At 50.3% G+C, this 17103-nt stretch overlaps 1 protein-coding gene across 3 annotated transcripts in view; it reads left to right on the top strand.

Annotated features, from left to right (window-relative positions):
- Nucleotides 1-17103, top strand: part of LOC119979727 (coiled-coil domain-containing protein 27-like) — a 49789-nt gene that overhangs the window by 21531 nt on the left and 11155 nt on the right. For all 3 annotated transcript variants that reach the window (XM_038822309.1, XM_038822308.1, XM_038822310.1), the window contains exons 7-9: nucleotides 7347-7653; nucleotides 8866-8996; nucleotides 11236-11313. In XM_038822309.1, coding sequence (XP_038678237.1) covers nucleotides 7347-7653; nucleotides 8866-8996; nucleotides 11236-11313 — 516 coding nt within the window. The remainder of the gene's footprint in view (nucleotides 1-7346; nucleotides 7654-8865; nucleotides 8997-11235; nucleotides 11314-17103) is intronic.

Consider the following 17103-nt stretch of genomic DNA (forward strand, 5'->3'; position numbering starts at 1 on the left):
GGGGAGAAACACAGGATGGTCATTGACTCCACTCAGACCATCAATCAGTACACACAGCTCGACGTGTACCCCCTCTCACGCATATCTGATATGGTCAATCAGACTGCACAGTACCTGGTCTTCTCAACAGTGGACCCGAAATCTGCCTACCACCAGCAGGGCGGACTGCCCGTACACTGTGTTTGAAGCGGACGGCCGCCTTTACCACTTCCTTAGGGTTCCCTTCGGCATCACTAATGGGGTCTCGGTCACCCAACGCGAGATGGACCGAATGGTCGACCGGTACGGACTGCGGGCCACCTTCCCGTACCTGGATAATGTCACCATCTGCGGCCATGACCAGCAGGACCACGACGCTAACCTTTCCAAATTCCTCCACACCGCCAAACCCCTCAACCTTACGTATAACAAGGAAAAGTGCGTGTTCAACACCAACCACTTAGCCATCCTTGGCTATGTGGCGCAAAATGGAGTTCTAGGGCCCGACCCCGATCGCATGCGCCCCCTCATGGAATTCCTCCTTCCCCATTGCCCCAAGGCCCTCAAACAATGCCTGGGGTTCTTCTCGTACAACGCCCAGTGGGTCCCGAACTATGCGGACAAGGTCCGCCCACTCATTCAGTCCTTCCACTTTCCCCTGACGGCCGAGGCTCACCAGGCCTTCGACCGTATCCAGGCCAACATCGCCAAGGCCGCGATGCACGCGGTCGACGAGACGCTCCCCTTCCAAGTCGAGAGCAACGCATCAGATGTCGCTCTGGCCGCCACCCTCAACCAGGCAGGCAGGCCCGTGGCATTCTTTTCCTGCACCCTCCATGCCTCCGAAATTCGGCACTCCTCTGTTGAAAAGGAGGCCCAAGCCATCGTAGAAGCTGTGCGGCATTGGAGGCATTACCTGGCCGGCACTCCCCTCACTGACCAACGGTCGGTTGCCTTCATGTTCAATAACACACAGCGGGGCAAGATCAAAAATGATAAAATCTTGAGGTGGAGGATGGAGCTCGACACCTACAATTACGAGATATTGTATCGCTCCGGTAAGCTCAACGAGCCCACCCAATGCCCTATCCCGAGGTACATGTTCCAGCGCACAAGTGTACCGACTCCGGACCCTACACGACGCTCTCTGCCACCCAGGGGTCACCCGGTTCTTTCACTTCATAAAGACCCACAATCTGCCCTACCCCATTGAGGAGGTCAGGGCTATCACCAGAGACTGCCAGGTCTGCGTGCATCTAGTGAAGGCCTCCCGCCCCTTTGAACGCCTCAGCGTGGATTTCAAAGCGCCCCTCCCCTCCACCGACCGAAACACGTACTTCCTTAACGTGGTTGACGAATTCTCCAGATTCCCCTTCGCCGTACAATGCCCCAATATGCGTCTGCCATTCTTCAAAGCACACAACACCATCTTCGCCCTGATCGGTTTCCCCACCTACATCCACAGCAACCGGGGATCTTCCTTTATGAGTGATGAGCTGTGTCAGTACCTGTTCAGCAAGGGCATCATCTCGAGCAGGACGACCAGCTACAGCGCCTGGGGAAATGGGCAGGTGGAGCGGGAGAATGGGATGGTCTGGAAGGCCAACCAGCTGGCCCTACGGTCCAAAAATCTCCCGGTCTCTCGCTGGCAGGAGGTCCTCCCCGACGCACTCCACTCCATCCGATCGCTACTTTGCACTGCGACTAATGCAACCCCCCATGAACGTCGCCTTGCCTTCCCCGGGAAGTCCACCTCCGGGGTTTCACTCCCAACATGGCTGGCAGCTCCTGGACCCGTTCTCCTCCGCAAGCACGTGCGGCTCCACAAGGCAGACCCATTGGGCGAGAGGGTATAGCTACTCCACGCAAACCCGCAGTTCGCCTATGTGGCGTACCCCGACGGCCGCCAAAACACAGTCTCCCTCAGGGACCTGGCACCAGCCGGGTCCCCACCCCACCCCTCTGCCCCGGCGCCACCCTCCCTCCCCCCAGTGCACCTCACCACAGCCCCTACTCCAGGATGATCCCTCGTCCCCTTGGTCCCACCCGGGAATGAAGATGACGTCTACGCGCTCCTGAAGTCACCGGTGACCGAGCCGACGCCTGCGCCGCCACCGGGACTGCGGCGCTCACAACGGAGGATCAAGGCGCCCAATCGGCTGAGTTTGTGAACGTTCCCCAAAATGTTAACCTTAAAATGCATGTAAACAGTTTTCCACCCCCCCCCCCCCCCCCCCCCCCCCCCCCCCCCCCCCGCTGGACTCTTTTTTAACAGGGGGTGAATGTGGTAGTTACCACTGATTGTATATATCACATATATGAGATGTAATACAGTAAGGCTCCTGTACTACAGGTACGGGGGTAGATCCCTGCCTGCTGGCTCCGCCCAGTAGGCGGAGTATAAATGTGTGGGCTCTCCGAGCTGCAGCCATTTTGGCAGCAGCTGCAGGAGGCTCCACATCTCTGCGTAATAAAGCCTCGATTACTCTCTACTCTCGTCTCGCCATAATTGATAGTGCATCAATTGGCGGCCGAGATGGGGGTGATGTGAGATACCCACAAGCGGCTTCAGGGGCTTCTTTAGCACAGTGAGCTAAAACAGCTGGCTTGTAATGTACAACAAAGCCAGCAGCTTGGGTTCAATTCCCGTACCGGCCTCCCTGAACAGGATCCGGAATGTGGCGACTAGGGGCTTTTCACACTAACTTCATTGAAGCCTACTTGTCACAATAAGTGATTATTATTATTACAGGAGAAGGTGGAGGATCTAGGGAACCGCTCGCGGAGACAGAACCTGAGGATTGTGGGGTTGCTGGAGGGCATTGGGGGAGCAGACGCTGGCTCTTCTGTAGCCAAGATGTTGGAAAAGTTTTGGGAGAGGGGATCTTCGAACAGCCCCTGGAGGTGGACCCGGCGCACTGGGTGCTGATGAGGAAGCTGCAGGGTAATGAGCCGCGGAGGGTGGTGGTGGTGTGGTTGCACCGGTTCCCTGACAAAGGAAGGATCTTGAGGTGGGCCAGGCAGACGAGGCAGTGTACCTGGGACGCAGCGACCTCTGAGTATACCAGGACCTGGGAGGGCGGCGACCTCTGAGTATACCAGGACCTGGGACGCAGTGACCTCTGAGTATACCAGGACCTGGGACTCAGCGACCTCTGAGTATACCAGGACCTGGGACGCAGCAACCTCTGAGTATACCAGGACCTGGGACTCAGCGACCTCTGAGTATACCAGGACCTGGGAAGCAATGACCTCTGAGTATACCAGGACCTGGGACTCAGCGACCTCTGAGTATACCACGACCTGGGAAGCAGCGACCTCTGAGTATACCAGGACCCGGGAGGGCGGCGACCTCTGAGTATACCAGGACCTGGGAAGCAGCAACCTCTGAGTATACCAGGACCTGGACACAGTGACCTCTGAGTATACCAGGACCTGGGACGCAGCAACCTCTGAGTATACCAGGACCTGGGACACAGCGACCTCTGAGTATACCAGGACCTGGGACGCAGCGACCTCTGAGTATACCAGGACCTGGGAAGGCAGTGACCTCTGAGTATACCAGGACCTGGGAAGGCAGTGACCTCTGAGTATACCAGGACCTGGGACTCAGCGACCTCTGAGTATACCAGGACCTGGGAAGCAATGACCTCTGAGTATACCAGGACCTGGGACTCAGCGACCTCTGAGTATACCAGGACCTGGGACTCAGCGACCTCTGAGTATACCAGGACCTGGGAAGCAGTGACCTCTGAGTATACCAGGACCTGGACACAGTGACCTCTGAGTATACCAGGACCTGGGACGCAGCAACCTCTGAGTATACCAGGACCTGGGACACAGCGACCTCTGAGTATACCAGGACCTGGGACGCAGCGACCTCTGAGTATACCAGGACCTGGGAAGGCAGTGACCTCTGAGTATACCAGGACCTGGGAAGGCAGTGACCTCTGAGTATACCAGGACCTGGGACTCAGCGACCTCTGAGTATACCAGGACCTGGGAAGCAATGACCTCTGAGTATACCAGGACCTGGGACTCAGCGACCTCTGAGTATACCAGGACCTGGGAAGCAGCGACCTCTGAGTATACCAGGACCCGGGAGGGCGGCGACCTCTGAGTATACCAGGACCTGGGAAGCAGTGACCTCTGAGTATACCAGGACCTGGACACAGTGACCTCTGAGTATACCAGGACCTGGGACGCAGCAACCTCTGAGTATACCAGGACCTGGGACACAGCGACCTCTGAGTATACCAGGACCTGGGACGCAGCGACCTCTGAGTATACCAGGACCTGGGAAGGCAGTGACCTCTGAGTATACCAGGACCTGGGAAGGCAGTGACCTCTGAGTATACCAGGACCTGGGACACAGCGACCTCTGAGTATACCAGGACCTGGGACGCAGCGACCTCTGAGTATACCAGGACCCGGGAGGGCGGTGACCTGTGAGTATACAAGGACCCGGGAGGGCGGTGACCTCTGGGTGGGGATCTGGCCAAGAGGAGAGCGGGCTTTAACAGAGTGAAGGCTGCCGTCTTTAAGAAGGGGGTGAAGTTCGAGATGCTGCCTCTGGGTGACCCACAATTGTCGGGAATATTATTTTGGGACTCCGGAGGAAGTGATGGAGTTTGTCAGAGACAATGGAATGGCAGGAGAAGGATGACGTTGAACTTTGGAGGAGGTGTTTGGGGAGGTTGGTTCTCCCTGTCCCCTGTCAGGGGGAGTTCCCCCCTCCTTTCTTTCCTGGGGGGGGGAGGGGGGTGGAGTGTGGTTTTTTTTCTCTTAGGTAAAGGTCATGGCTGTAACGTTCACTTGTCCCTGGCGGGGAGGTAGCGTTTGAAGTGGGGAACATTGTGGCAGATTCCAGGGGGAGGTTCTTTAAGGTGAGTGGGAAATTGGAAGGGATGCCGGTGGTTTTATACGAGGCGGGTGTTGGGGCAGGGTTGGGGCGGTTTGGGCAGGGGTTTGTGGATCGGGTGCTGGGGCGGGGTTGGGGAGGTTTGGGCAGGGGTTTGTGGATCGGGTGTTGGGGCAGGGTTGGGGCGGTTTGGGCAGGGGTTTGTGGATCGGGTGTTGGGGCAGGGATGGGGCGGTTTGGGCAGGGGTTTGTGGATCGGGTGTTGGGGCGGGGTTGGGGAGGTTTGGGCAGGGGTTTGTGGATCGGGTGTTGGGAGAGGGATGGGGCGGTTTGGGCAGGGGTTTGTGGATCGGGTGTTGGGGCAGGGTTGGGGCGGTTTGGGCAGGGGTTTGTGGATCGGGTGCTGGGGCGGGGTTGGGGAGGTTTGGGCAGGGGTTTGTGGATCGGGTGTTGGGGCAGGGATGGGGCATTTGGGCAGGGGTTTGTGGATCGGGTGTTGGGGCAGGGTTGGGGCGGTTTGGGCAGGGGTTTGTGGATCGGGTGTTGGGAGAGGGATGGGGCGGTTTGGGCAAGGGGTTTGTGGATTGAATATGGGGAACAAGGTTTTTCAGATCCAAGCGAGGGGGCAGGAGAGGAGGTTACGGGAGTTGCTGTTTAGAGTAGTGGGAGCGAGCTTTTGGTATTTGGGTATCCAGGTGGCGCTGGGGGGGGGAGCAGCTGCACAAGCTGAATCTGGCTGGGTTGGTGGAACAGGTGAAGGGGGGTTTAGGAGGTGGGATATACTCCCGCTGTCACTGGCAGGACAGGTGAAATCAGTGAAGATGACGTTCTCCCGAGGATCTCATTGGTGTTCCAGAATCTCCCGATCTTCATTCCAAAGGTGTTTTTTAGGAGAGTGAATGCGGGGATTTGGGAGTTTGGGCGGGTAAAGCCCCACAGGTAAAGAAGGTGTTGCTGGAGCGGGGACAAGGGGTGGGGGGGGGGGGGGTGCAGGGGGTGGCTGGCTCTTCCAAACTTGATGAATTATTACTGGGCAGCGAATGTAGTTATGGTCAGGAAGTGGGTAGTGGGGGAGGGGTCTGTATGGGAGCGGATGGAGGCAGCCTCGTGTAAAGACACGAGTTTAGTGGCACAGTTGGCGGTGTCTTTACTGTTCTCGCCAGCCAGGTACTCCACAACCCCGATAGTGGTGGCGGCCCTGACGGCGTGGGGACAGTGGGGCACCTGAGGCTGGAGAGGGCCTCGGTTTGGGCACCGATCTGCGGGAATGGCAGGTTTGCCCTGGGGGGGCTGGATGGGGGGGTCTCGGGGGTGTCAACAGACAGAGAATGAGCAGTTTGGGGATCTATTCGTTGGGGGCAGCCTCTCAAGTTTAGAAGGGGCTGGTGGAGGAATTTGAGTTGCCCTCCGGGAATGGGTTCCAATATTTACAGGTGAGGAATTTTGTCAGGAAGCCGGTGCCAACCTTTCCCCAGCTGCCTCCCCAGGGGCTGCAGGACAAGGTGGTGTCAAAAACAGGGTTAGGTGAGGGTAAAGTGCCAGAAATTTACAATTTGGGCAGCACACTGGTGCAGTGGTGAGGTCCCAGGTTCGATCTGGCTCTGGGTCACTGTCTGTGTGGAGTTTGCACATTCTCCCCGTGTCTGCGTGGGTTTCACCCCCACAACCCAAAGATGTGCAAGGTAGGTGGATTGGCCACGCTAAATTGCCCCTTCATTGGAAAAAAATTAATTGGTTACACTAAATTTATAAAAAAAGAAGAAGGATGGATTGGGAGGGAACCCTGATGGAGATAGTGAAGCAGAAGTGGGAGGACGAGTTGGGGAGGGAAGTGGAGGTTGGGCTGTGGGAGGAGATTTGAGAAGGGTGAACGCATCCTCGTCATGTGCCAGCTTAGCCTTAATCAGTTTAAGGTGGCCCACAGGGCACACATAACTGCGGCCTGGATGAGCAGGGTTTTTGAAGTGGTGGAGGGTAGTGTGGGCGGTGCATGGTTGGGCCGGCGAATCATGTCCAAATGTTTTGGGCCTGTCTGAAGCTTGGGGGATTCTGGCAGGGGTTTGCCAACGGTGAAGGTGGTCCCAAGTCCAGAGGTGGTGATCTTTGGAGTGTCAGAAGACCCGGGAGCCCAGGGGGTGAGAGAGGCCAACGTCCTGGCCTTTGCCTCCCTGGTGGCCTGGAGACAGATCTTATTGGAATGGAGGGTCTCGGGGGCCCAAAACCGGGAGTGTGGCCCGGCGGAATTCCTCAGTCTGGACAAGATAAAGTTCACCCTGAGAGGGTCTGTGGAGGGGTTTGCCCGGAGATCATTCTGAAAATTCTTCCCATGAAACGGGGAAAAAGGAATATCATGTCAGATGTTTATTCTGCATCCTGTTCAAAATTCACAGGCGTGGGTTCTAAACGTGTTAGGCATGAATTAAATGTTAAAAATGCAATTCAGATTAATGGGCTATGGTTTATGATTATTTTGGTGATGATGAGACTTCTGTTAACTATTTCCTAGCTTTCAGAGATAATTGAGAATCCGAGCGGGGAAATAAGCACACAAGAGTTCCAGAATCTTAACGAAGCAGGCGTACACATCGTGCTGAATCCTGCAGAAGAAGAGACGAGTGATCATGATGGGGAAGAATATGAAATGGTGGACCACGGTTCAGAGGCCAAGGAATCAGAATATTTTGAGCCTGAGGAAGCCAGTGATCACGAATTTGAAGAAGAGAAACCAGAGGAACTCACTAAATTGATGTACCAAAATGAAGGATTGAAGAAAAAACTGAAAGAAATGAGACATCATTACAACATGTCGAGGGGTACTGTTAAATAAAGTCTGTTTTATGAGGAGTTTATGTAAAAAACCCAAAGAACCGCATTTATACTTGGCTTTATTAATGATAAAGAATGCATTATCTCCCACTTCCTAAATATTTGGATAATGGTACCAACAAGGAGGGAGTGATTATCCAATTTTAAAAAATTTTTTTAAATTAAATTTAGAGTACCCACTTCATTTTTTCCAATGAAGGGGCAATTTAGCGTGGCCAATCCACCTACCCTGCACATCTTTGGGTTGTGGGGGCAAAACCCACACAGACACGGGGAGAATGTGCAAACTCCACATGGACAGTGACCCAGAGCCGGGATCGAACCTGGGACCTCGGTGCCGTGAGGCTGCAGTGCTAACCACTGTGCCACCACGCTGCCTGCTTATCCAATTTATACCTCAAATATATTAGTTACAAGTTTACAAGTTTCAAGTGGAATCATAAATTAATTAAGTTATCTAATGTTCAGGCAACAGCCAGAATAGGTTATATTTACATTCTGTAGAAAAATGTCAACAGCATGTTTAAAATGCTAGTTAAACAAAAATCTTTATTATTGTCACAAGTAGGCTTCCATTAACTCTGCAATGAAGTTACTGTGAAAAGCCCCTAGTCGCCACACTCTGGCGCCTGTTCGGGTACACTGAGGGCAGTGCATTCTACACACCCACCACTCTGTGTGTAAAGAAGCTACCTCTAACATCTCCCCTAAACCTTCCTCCAATCACCTTAAAATTATGTCCCCTCGTGACAGCCATTTCCACCCTGGGGAAAAGTGTCTGGCTATCCACTCTAACCATGCCTCTCATCACCTTGTACATCTCTATCAAGTCACCTCTCTGCCTTCTTCGCTCCAGTGAGAAAAAAATCCTAGCTCCCTCAACCTTTCTTCATAAGACATGCCCTCCAGTCCAGGCAGCATCCTGGTAAATCTCCTCTGCATCCTCTCCAAAGCATCCACAGCCTTCCTATAATTGGGATGTGCATTTCTGACATGGGTTAATTGATCCTTTACATCCTGGATTATATTACTCAGTAATCAACAAGGTTTGGAATCCCAATCGTTAAAGGCTCAATCGCATTTTGTAGTTTATTCAGGATAAATTGTGCACGCTTAGCCAATCAGTTAATGAGATTCACTGTTGTGCAGAGCTGTTAAAAGTCTTGAACAAGAATGTGTTTATGTTCTTTTTTGCACAGGAACCATCATATCAATAAACCGGAGAAAGTCGCTGGCTGAAGCCCAGCTAAAAGCTACTGAAGCTAACATGGAAAGACTGCAGAAGGAGCTGAAGGACAGATGTTATCAGCTACATGACATGTCTAACAAGGTATAAAGCAGGCAATTGAATGGCAGCATTGTTCGGGCTAATGCAAGTCATCTAGCAACAGTGCCAACAATTGGGATTGTCCAGAGATGACCCCACTACAGAACAGAGAGTCACTCAGAACGATCCGTCACCAAACAACTCAGAGCAGCGCATGTGTATATTGCCAGCTGTGCAGTCCGGGCACCCATCATCCCGAAAGGCCTGGGAAGTCCGGTGCCATGTGGGGGGGCCCCACCTCCAAAAATAAACAATTATATGTCCCTGAAGGCTATTTCATGAGCACTTGGAGCTGTTTGAATTTCCTAGATGGGCCAGAGTGGAATTTCCCAAATTGATTCCCGCAAATTGCCCTTTTCAAAAATATGGTTCTTTCGCCTTTTCCAAAAACCCTGTGATCTCCAAGTGGGATGGGGAATGTCTTCATTAAGATATATCAGCTAACACAGAATGTGTGGGACAGACAGTACCACCCAAAGAGTCTTTTCCTGTCCATTTGTAGATTTTTAAAAATAAATTTAGAGTACCCAATTCATTTTTCCAATTAAGGGGCAATTTAGGGTGGCCAATCCACCTACCCTGCACAGCTTTGGGTTGTGGGGGGCGAAACCCACGCAGGCACAGGGAGACTGTGCAAACTCCACACGGACAGTGACCCAGGGACGGGATCAAACCTGGGACCTCGGTGCCGTGAGGCAGCGGTGCTAACCACTGCGCCACTGTGCTGCCCTGTCCATTTGTAGAATTGTGACACAGAAAATGATCCTGTTCTTGTGTTCTGTGGTCTGGACCGAATCCAGACTCTGGTATCGAATGAAGTCTCTCTCTCTCATCACTCATCTCAACACAAAGGAATACATTAAGCAATAGGAGCAGGAGGAGGCTATTTGGCCCCTCCAGCCTGCTCTGCATTCAATCAGACTATCAGTGAACTACTCTCTGGCTTTATACCATACCCCTCAACTCCATTAGTGCCTAACAATCTGTCCATCTCAGCCTTGAACAATGTCAATGACTTGAGCATCCAGAGGCCTCTGGGCTAGAGAATTCCAAACCTTTACAAACCTCTGGGTAAAGACATTTTTCCTCATCTCAGTCCAAATGGCTGAACCTTTATCTGGAGACTGTGCCCACACATTCCTGAGTGACCAGCCAGCTGGACAGGGCTTCATCCACACCATGCACTGAGTGAGCAATTGTGATATTCCCTTGATTCCAATCCCTTTGACAGGTGGGATAGGTTGGGGATGGGGGTGTGGGCAGTTGGGTTAAAATATAGGGATCGAGGACCTAATTCCAACTTTCATCCAATTGAAATTCAGATCCTGGATATGGTTCTTGCCAAGAGCAAACAGTTCACCAAAGTCATTATCATTGTGGACTAATGTGAACAAGACTTTTAATCCCGCACTGTTCTGCAGCAACGTAATAACGTAAACAGTCAGAGCAAGAGTGGGCTATATAACCCATCGCGCCTGCTCCACCATTCAATATAACCAGGGCTGATTCAGCTTCAACTCCACTTTCTTTGCCAGTCTCTATCTCAGCACGTGCCCAGTGGCCAATACCAAGGCAGGTCAACTTTAGAGGTTTCCTGGTTTTAAGGAGTTTGAGTCCTCCCCCCACCTCCACAGGCTTCATAAGGAAGATTCCCTCCTTCCCATCCCCAGTCTTCCTCTTCCTGATTGCTGCTTTCACAGGCCTCCGGAATCTGCCCTCGACTTTTCTCCACACTCTTTCCTCCTCATTGAAGCTCTGAGGCCCCCCAGGCCCCCTGCCACGAAGCGTCTCTACTCCCGTCAAGCAGCCAGCCTGTCTGTTTGGTGGAAATCGCATAGAGTTATTTGAATGATGCCCCTTATCAGAGCCTCCTTGATGATCTGGGCCTTGTCGGGTTCTTCACCCTTGATGAAGCCCGGACATCCCTCAATCCCCAAGGTCCATCAAAGTCCAAAGGCTACCAATACTCTTTGTCCGGGCTCATACATGAAGAATGGCAAATGGTTCCAGGGGCTGGTTGCTCCACGATGCCAAACTTCAATATGAATTAGTATCTTTTAAGCAGGGTGAGAAAATTGGGGAATGGATGGGCAAGAAATAATTTGCGGGATAAATTGGCTGAAGATGTGTGACACAAGTCAAGGCTTTTATTGAGTGGGTTAACAATTTATAGCAGGGATTGGAACATTATAAATGTAATCCTCAAACTGTAAATTTTATATGTTTCTATCATTGTGCATAGTTTTCAAATTTGAGAGAAGAGAACAATCACATAAAAATTATGACAGATCTTCAGAAAGAAAACATCAACTTCCGAGAGGTGAGTTTAAAATTTTACTTGTTTTTAATTGCATTGTCAAGAAATGACATCACTTCTTCATCTTCCATCATTTTTCCTGGAATCCCCCGTAGCTGGTTATTTTTAGTGAAGAAATATGAAATGACTTTGTGGTAGCGCTGTCCCTTTAAAGGGGGCGGGCTTTGCAGTCTCCGTGACCAATCACGCAGGAGCGCATGAACCCTGACCAATAGAGAGAAAGTGTGGGGCCCTGGGAGCACTGGCCCTGGCAGTGTGAACTGTGCTGCAGTGGCCGTTGCCGACTGTTAACAAACCCCCTTTGCAGGGCAGCGTGGTGGCCTAGTGGTTAGCACAACCGCCTCACGGCGCTGAGGTCCCAGGTTCGATCCCGGCTCTGCGTCACTGTCCATGTGGAGTTTACACATTCTCCCCTTGTCTGCGTAGGTTTCGCCCCCACAACCCAAAAATGTGCAGAGTAGGTGGATTGGCCACGCTAAATTGCCCCTTAATTGGAAAAAATAATTGGGTAATCTAAATTTATTTAAAAAAAAAATTTTTTAAACCCCTTTGCTGTTACTGGAAGTCTCCAGTGTATTGTCTCGAGCCCCCACATTGGCGATAGGTAAACGGTTCACTCGTTAGTCTTCAGCAGTTCAGGATTTGAGGGGAAAAGGAAGAAGCCTCCCAAGACAGACGAGAATCAGGAACCATCGACAGTAGCACCAAAAAGTGAGTGAAAATGCCAATGATCGCTCAGTTAGAACCGATCGACCAGGGGGCCATACACTGGAGCCACAACATTCTTCACAGGGAATGAGATAGCAGAGGAAGACAAACAGAAGGTGATACTTATGATGGTTTGGGGGCCTCAAACCCACAACCGGATAGGAAATCTTGTGTCCTCGGAGGTACCTGACTCAAAGACCTTCGACCAATTAGTCATGTTGGTCAAGGAACATTTGAACCCCAGGTCTTCACTCATCCTACAGTGGTACAAATTCAATTCTGCTGTTCGGGACTTAGAAGAGTCCATCTCTGCCTTTGTAGCCAGGTTTCGCCAGATGACCAAGCACATGAGTTTGGTGCAGCTCTCAGCGATCTGCTGCATGATCGTCTAATGTGCGGAATTAACAACCCCAGCGTCCAGAAAAAAAATGTCTCGCTGAAACTAAAATCACATTAGATAAAGCGGTCGAGATAGCTCAATGGAGTGTGCAAAAAGACAAAGCGAATCAATTGCGGAGCAGTATCTCTGCGAGGCACATGGCGAGATCAGCAAGCAGAGTAGAGAACCAGAAGCAGTCCTCAGGACCGGATCGAAAAGATTAGTGGGAGACTAGAGGACTAGGAAATCTTTAGGGAGCAACAGAAAGCTACTAAAAATGCTATAAAGAACAGTAAGGTAGATTATGAGAGTAAACCTGCTCAGAATATAAAAACAGATAGTAAAAGGTTCTACAAATATATAAGACAAAAAAGAGTGGCTAAGGTAAATATCGGTCCTTTAGAGGATGAGGAGGGAGATTTAATAATGGGAGATGAGGAAATGGCTGAGGAACTGAACAGGTTTTTTGCGTCGGTCTTCACAGTGGAAGACACAAATAACATGCCAGTGACTGATAGAAATGAGGCTATGACAGGTGAGGACCTTGAGACGATTGTTATCACCTAAGGAGGTAGAGATGGGCAAGCTAATGGGGCTAAAGGTAGACAAGTCTCCTGGCCCTGATGGAATGCATCCCAGAGTGCTAAAAGAGATGGCTCAGGAAATTGCAAATGCACTAGTGATAATTTACCAAAATTCACTAGACTCTGGGGTGGTCCCGGTGGATTGGAAATTGGCAAACGTGACACCACTGTTTAAAAAAGGAGGTAGGCAGAAAGCGGGTAATTATAGGCCAGTGAGCTTAACTTCGGTAGTAGGGAAGATGTTGGAATCTATCATCAAGAAAGAAATAGCGAGGCATCTGGATGGAAATTGTCCCATTGGGCAGACGCAGCATGGGTTCATAAAGGGCAGGTTGTGCCTAACTAATTTAGTGGAATTTTTTGAGGACATTACCAGTGCAGTAGATAACGGGGAGCCGATGGATGTGGTATATCTGGATTTCCAGAAAGCCTTTGACAAGGTGCCACACAAAAGGGTGCTGTGTCAGATAAAGATGCATGGCATTAAGGGTAAAGTAGTAGCATGGATAGATGATTGGTTAATCAATAGAAAGCAAAGAGTGGGGATTCATGGGTGTTTCTCTGGTTGACAATCAGTAGCTAGTGGTGTCCCTCAGGGATCAGTGTTGGGCCCACAATTGTTCACAATTTACATAGATGATTTGGAGTTGGGGACCGAGGGCAATGTGTCCAAGTTTGCAGATGACACTAAGGTGAGTGGTAAAGCAAAAAGTGCAGAGGATACCGGAAGTCTGCAGAGGGATTTGGATAGGTTAAGTGAATAGGCTCGGGTCTGGCAGATGGAATACAATGTTGACAAATGTGAGGTTATCCATTTTGGTAGGAATAACTGCAAAAAGGATTATTATTTAAATGATAAAATATTAAAACATGCTGCTGTGCAGAGAGACCTGGGTGTGCTATTGCATGAGTCGCAAAAAGTTGGTTTACAGGTGCAACAGGTGATTAAGAAGGCAAATGGAATTTTGTCCTTCATTGTTAGAGGGATGGAGTTTAAGACTAGGGAGGTTATGCTGCAATTGTATAAGGTGTTAGTGAGGCCACACCTGGAGTATTGTGTTCAGTTTTGGTCTCCTTACCTGAGAAAGGACGTACTGGCGCTGGAGGGTGTGCAGAGGAGATTCACTAGGTTAATCCCAGACCTGAAGGGGTTGGATTACAAGGCAAGGTTGAGTAGACTGGGACTGTACTCGTTGGAATTTAGAAGGATGAGGGGGGATCTTATAGAAACATATAAAATTATGAAGGGAATAGATAGGATAGATGCGGGCAGGTTGTTTCCACTGGCGGGTGAAAGCAGAACTAGGGGGCATAGCCTCAAAATAAGGGGAAGTAGATTTAGAACTGAGTTTAGGAGGAACTTCTTCACCCAAAGGGTTGTGAATCTATGGAATTCCTTACCCAGTGAAGCAGTTGAGACTCCTTCACTAAATGTTTTGAAGATAAAGATAGATAGTTTTTAGAAGAATAAAGGGATTAAGGGTTATGGTGTTCGGGCCGGAAAGTGGAGCTGAGTCCACAAAAGATCAGCCATGATCTCATTGAATGGTGGAGCAGGCTCGAAGTGCCAGATGGCCTACTCCTGCTCCTAGTTCTTATGTTCTTATGAAGTCAGGGAACTGGGAAAAGAATGGATCATCAGCCCAAGACAGAGGGGGATTATTTTTGATGTTGGGTAGATCATTGCCATTGTTGCGAGTTTGTGCATTTCCGCTGTAAGCGAAGAGGCCATATCCGACGAGGCAGAGAGCGGCGATGCAAAAGAATCAGCAACAATCCACACCACCACTGAACCAAGTGGGGAAGAGTTTGACGCAGTCAATAAGACAGCCACGCTTGAAATCATTTTGCAAGTGAATGGAAGACTTTTGAAGATGGAGGTTGATATCAGGGACATCGGTGATGGTTGTGACACAGCAGGTATTTGGTTACATTCGAGAAGGGGATCAAACCCTGAATTTGGGAAGCACAATGGCCAAGCTGTCAGTGTATTCGGGGGAAACCTTAAACATCCTTGGGACCACCAGAACGTCAGTAGCTGGTAAAGAACAAGAGGCTGAGCTGCCTTTGATTGTCACAGAGGGGCACAGCCCAAACCTGATAGGAAGGGACTGGTTACAGCAAATTAAACTTAATTGGCTGGAAATCTTTAAACCTCAAACATGTGTTTTTTAAGACATCCTGTGAAGTTAAGAGGACACAGTTAGTTAGGCCAGGTCAAGGCCGCGATCACCAAAATTAATCTTAATCCACACTCAACACCTAACTTCTTTAGGACCAGACCAGTCCCGTACATCATCCCTGTATCAAAGATCGAAGCTGAGCTTAAGCGATGAGAGTAAATTAGTGCAATTTTGCAAGTGGTCATTCCCCATGCATCCCATGCTGAAGCCATGCCAATCAATCAGTATGTGTGGGGACTATAGTCTCACGATTAACCAGGCTGCCCGGATGGTTAAGTACCCGATCCTCTGAATCGAGGACCTGGACACCACAAATTGAACCTCAGCCAAACATACCTGCTGTTGGAAGTCCCAAATGTTCTCCATGATCAATAAACGCTAGGCCCTATTTCAGTTCCCCAGTCTGCCTTTTGGCATTTCCTGAACCTGTGCTATTTTCCACTGTACCATGGAAAACCTCCTTCAGGATATCCCAAAAGTGATGGTCTACCTACAAGATGTTTTAGTCACTGGAATCACACACAAAGAGCACATGTCAAGTTTGGAGGAGATATTAAAGAGGCTCAGAGATGCAGGAGTCCACCTGAAAGGTGAGAAATCTACCTTCGAGGCCACAGAAATCAAGTAGGTGAGGCTCCAAGTGGATGCCACAGGTCTCAATCCACTCGAAGAATAAGTCAAAGCTGTACGAGAGATCCCAGCACCAGAAGGTAGTCGAGCTGAAATCCTTCCTGGGAATGGTGAACTATTATGGCAGGTTCATCCCAAACCTGGCCAGGGAATTGGCACCACTACACCAGTTGCTAAGGAAACACTAACGTTGGCAATGGAAGCATCAGCAAGTGGAAGCTTTCCGCTTGGTAAAACAAGCTCTGCTCATACGGACCTGGGGAAGCCAATGATTGTCACATGCGACGTGTCACCAGATGGGAAAGGGAAAGTTCTATCCCATAAAGATGGAGGACGGATCAGAATGGCCAATTGCCTTTGCGTCAAGGACTCTCTCAGAAGCTGAGTGAAATTACATCCAAATCTAAAAGGAGGGATTAGTCATTCTTTAAGGTGTTAAAAATTCCACCAATACTATTACGGACGGCACATTGTGATAATAACCGACCATAAGCCTCTAGTGGGTCTTTTAAGAGAGGAATAGCCAATTCCCCAGTTGCCTCGGCCAGGGTGCAACGTTGGGCCTTACTGCTAGCGGCATTTTCCAACGCAGGCCTGGCATCCAAATCTCCAATTGACTCCCCTTTCCAAAGAACCACCAGCACCCCAAGAAATGATCTTGACACTGATCTTCTTGAATACCTTGCCAGTGTCGTCCAGATTGGACGCAGCGAGATCCGGTTTTATCCAAAGTAAAACGGGTGATACAAACAGTTCGGCACCACCAGAGGTACGGACAGTTGAAGCCCTACTTAACCTGGATGGATGAGCTAGCCTGCGAGGGTGCAGTAATACTTTGGGGCTCCCGGGTTATCATTCCACCCCCAGCAGGGGAACCCCACTTACAACAATTACACAGCGCTCCTCCGGGCCAAACTGAGATGAAAATGTTGTCTCGCAGTTATATCTGGTGGCCGAGAATCGTGAGGAAAAGGCACGGCAATGCATTCCCTGCCAGACTCAACAATCTTTACCTCCTTCGGCTAATCTCCACCTTAGGAGTGGTCGAGTCACCCATGGCCCAGAGTACATGTCGATATGCAGGCCCTTTCTTGGGCAGGGTCTTAGTGAATGTTCACTCCTAATGGCCATCCATACAACAGATGGAAGCTATGGCCTTGGTTGCTACTCTGGGCACCTTATGCCCGATATTCACCACACACAGTCTACCAGAAACCATTGTGCCCAATAATGGTGCCCCTTTTACTGGGGTCAATTTCCAACACTTCATTCGGACAAATGGAATTCAGCATGATGGGACGGGCCATAT

Source organism: Scyliorhinus canicula, chromosome 16 (assembly GCF_902713615.1).
Source record: "Scyliorhinus canicula chromosome 16, sScyCan1.1, whole genome shotgun sequence".
Taxonomy (NCBI): Eukaryota; Metazoa; Chordata; class Chondrichthyes; order Carcharhiniformes; family Scyliorhinidae; genus Scyliorhinus; species Scyliorhinus canicula.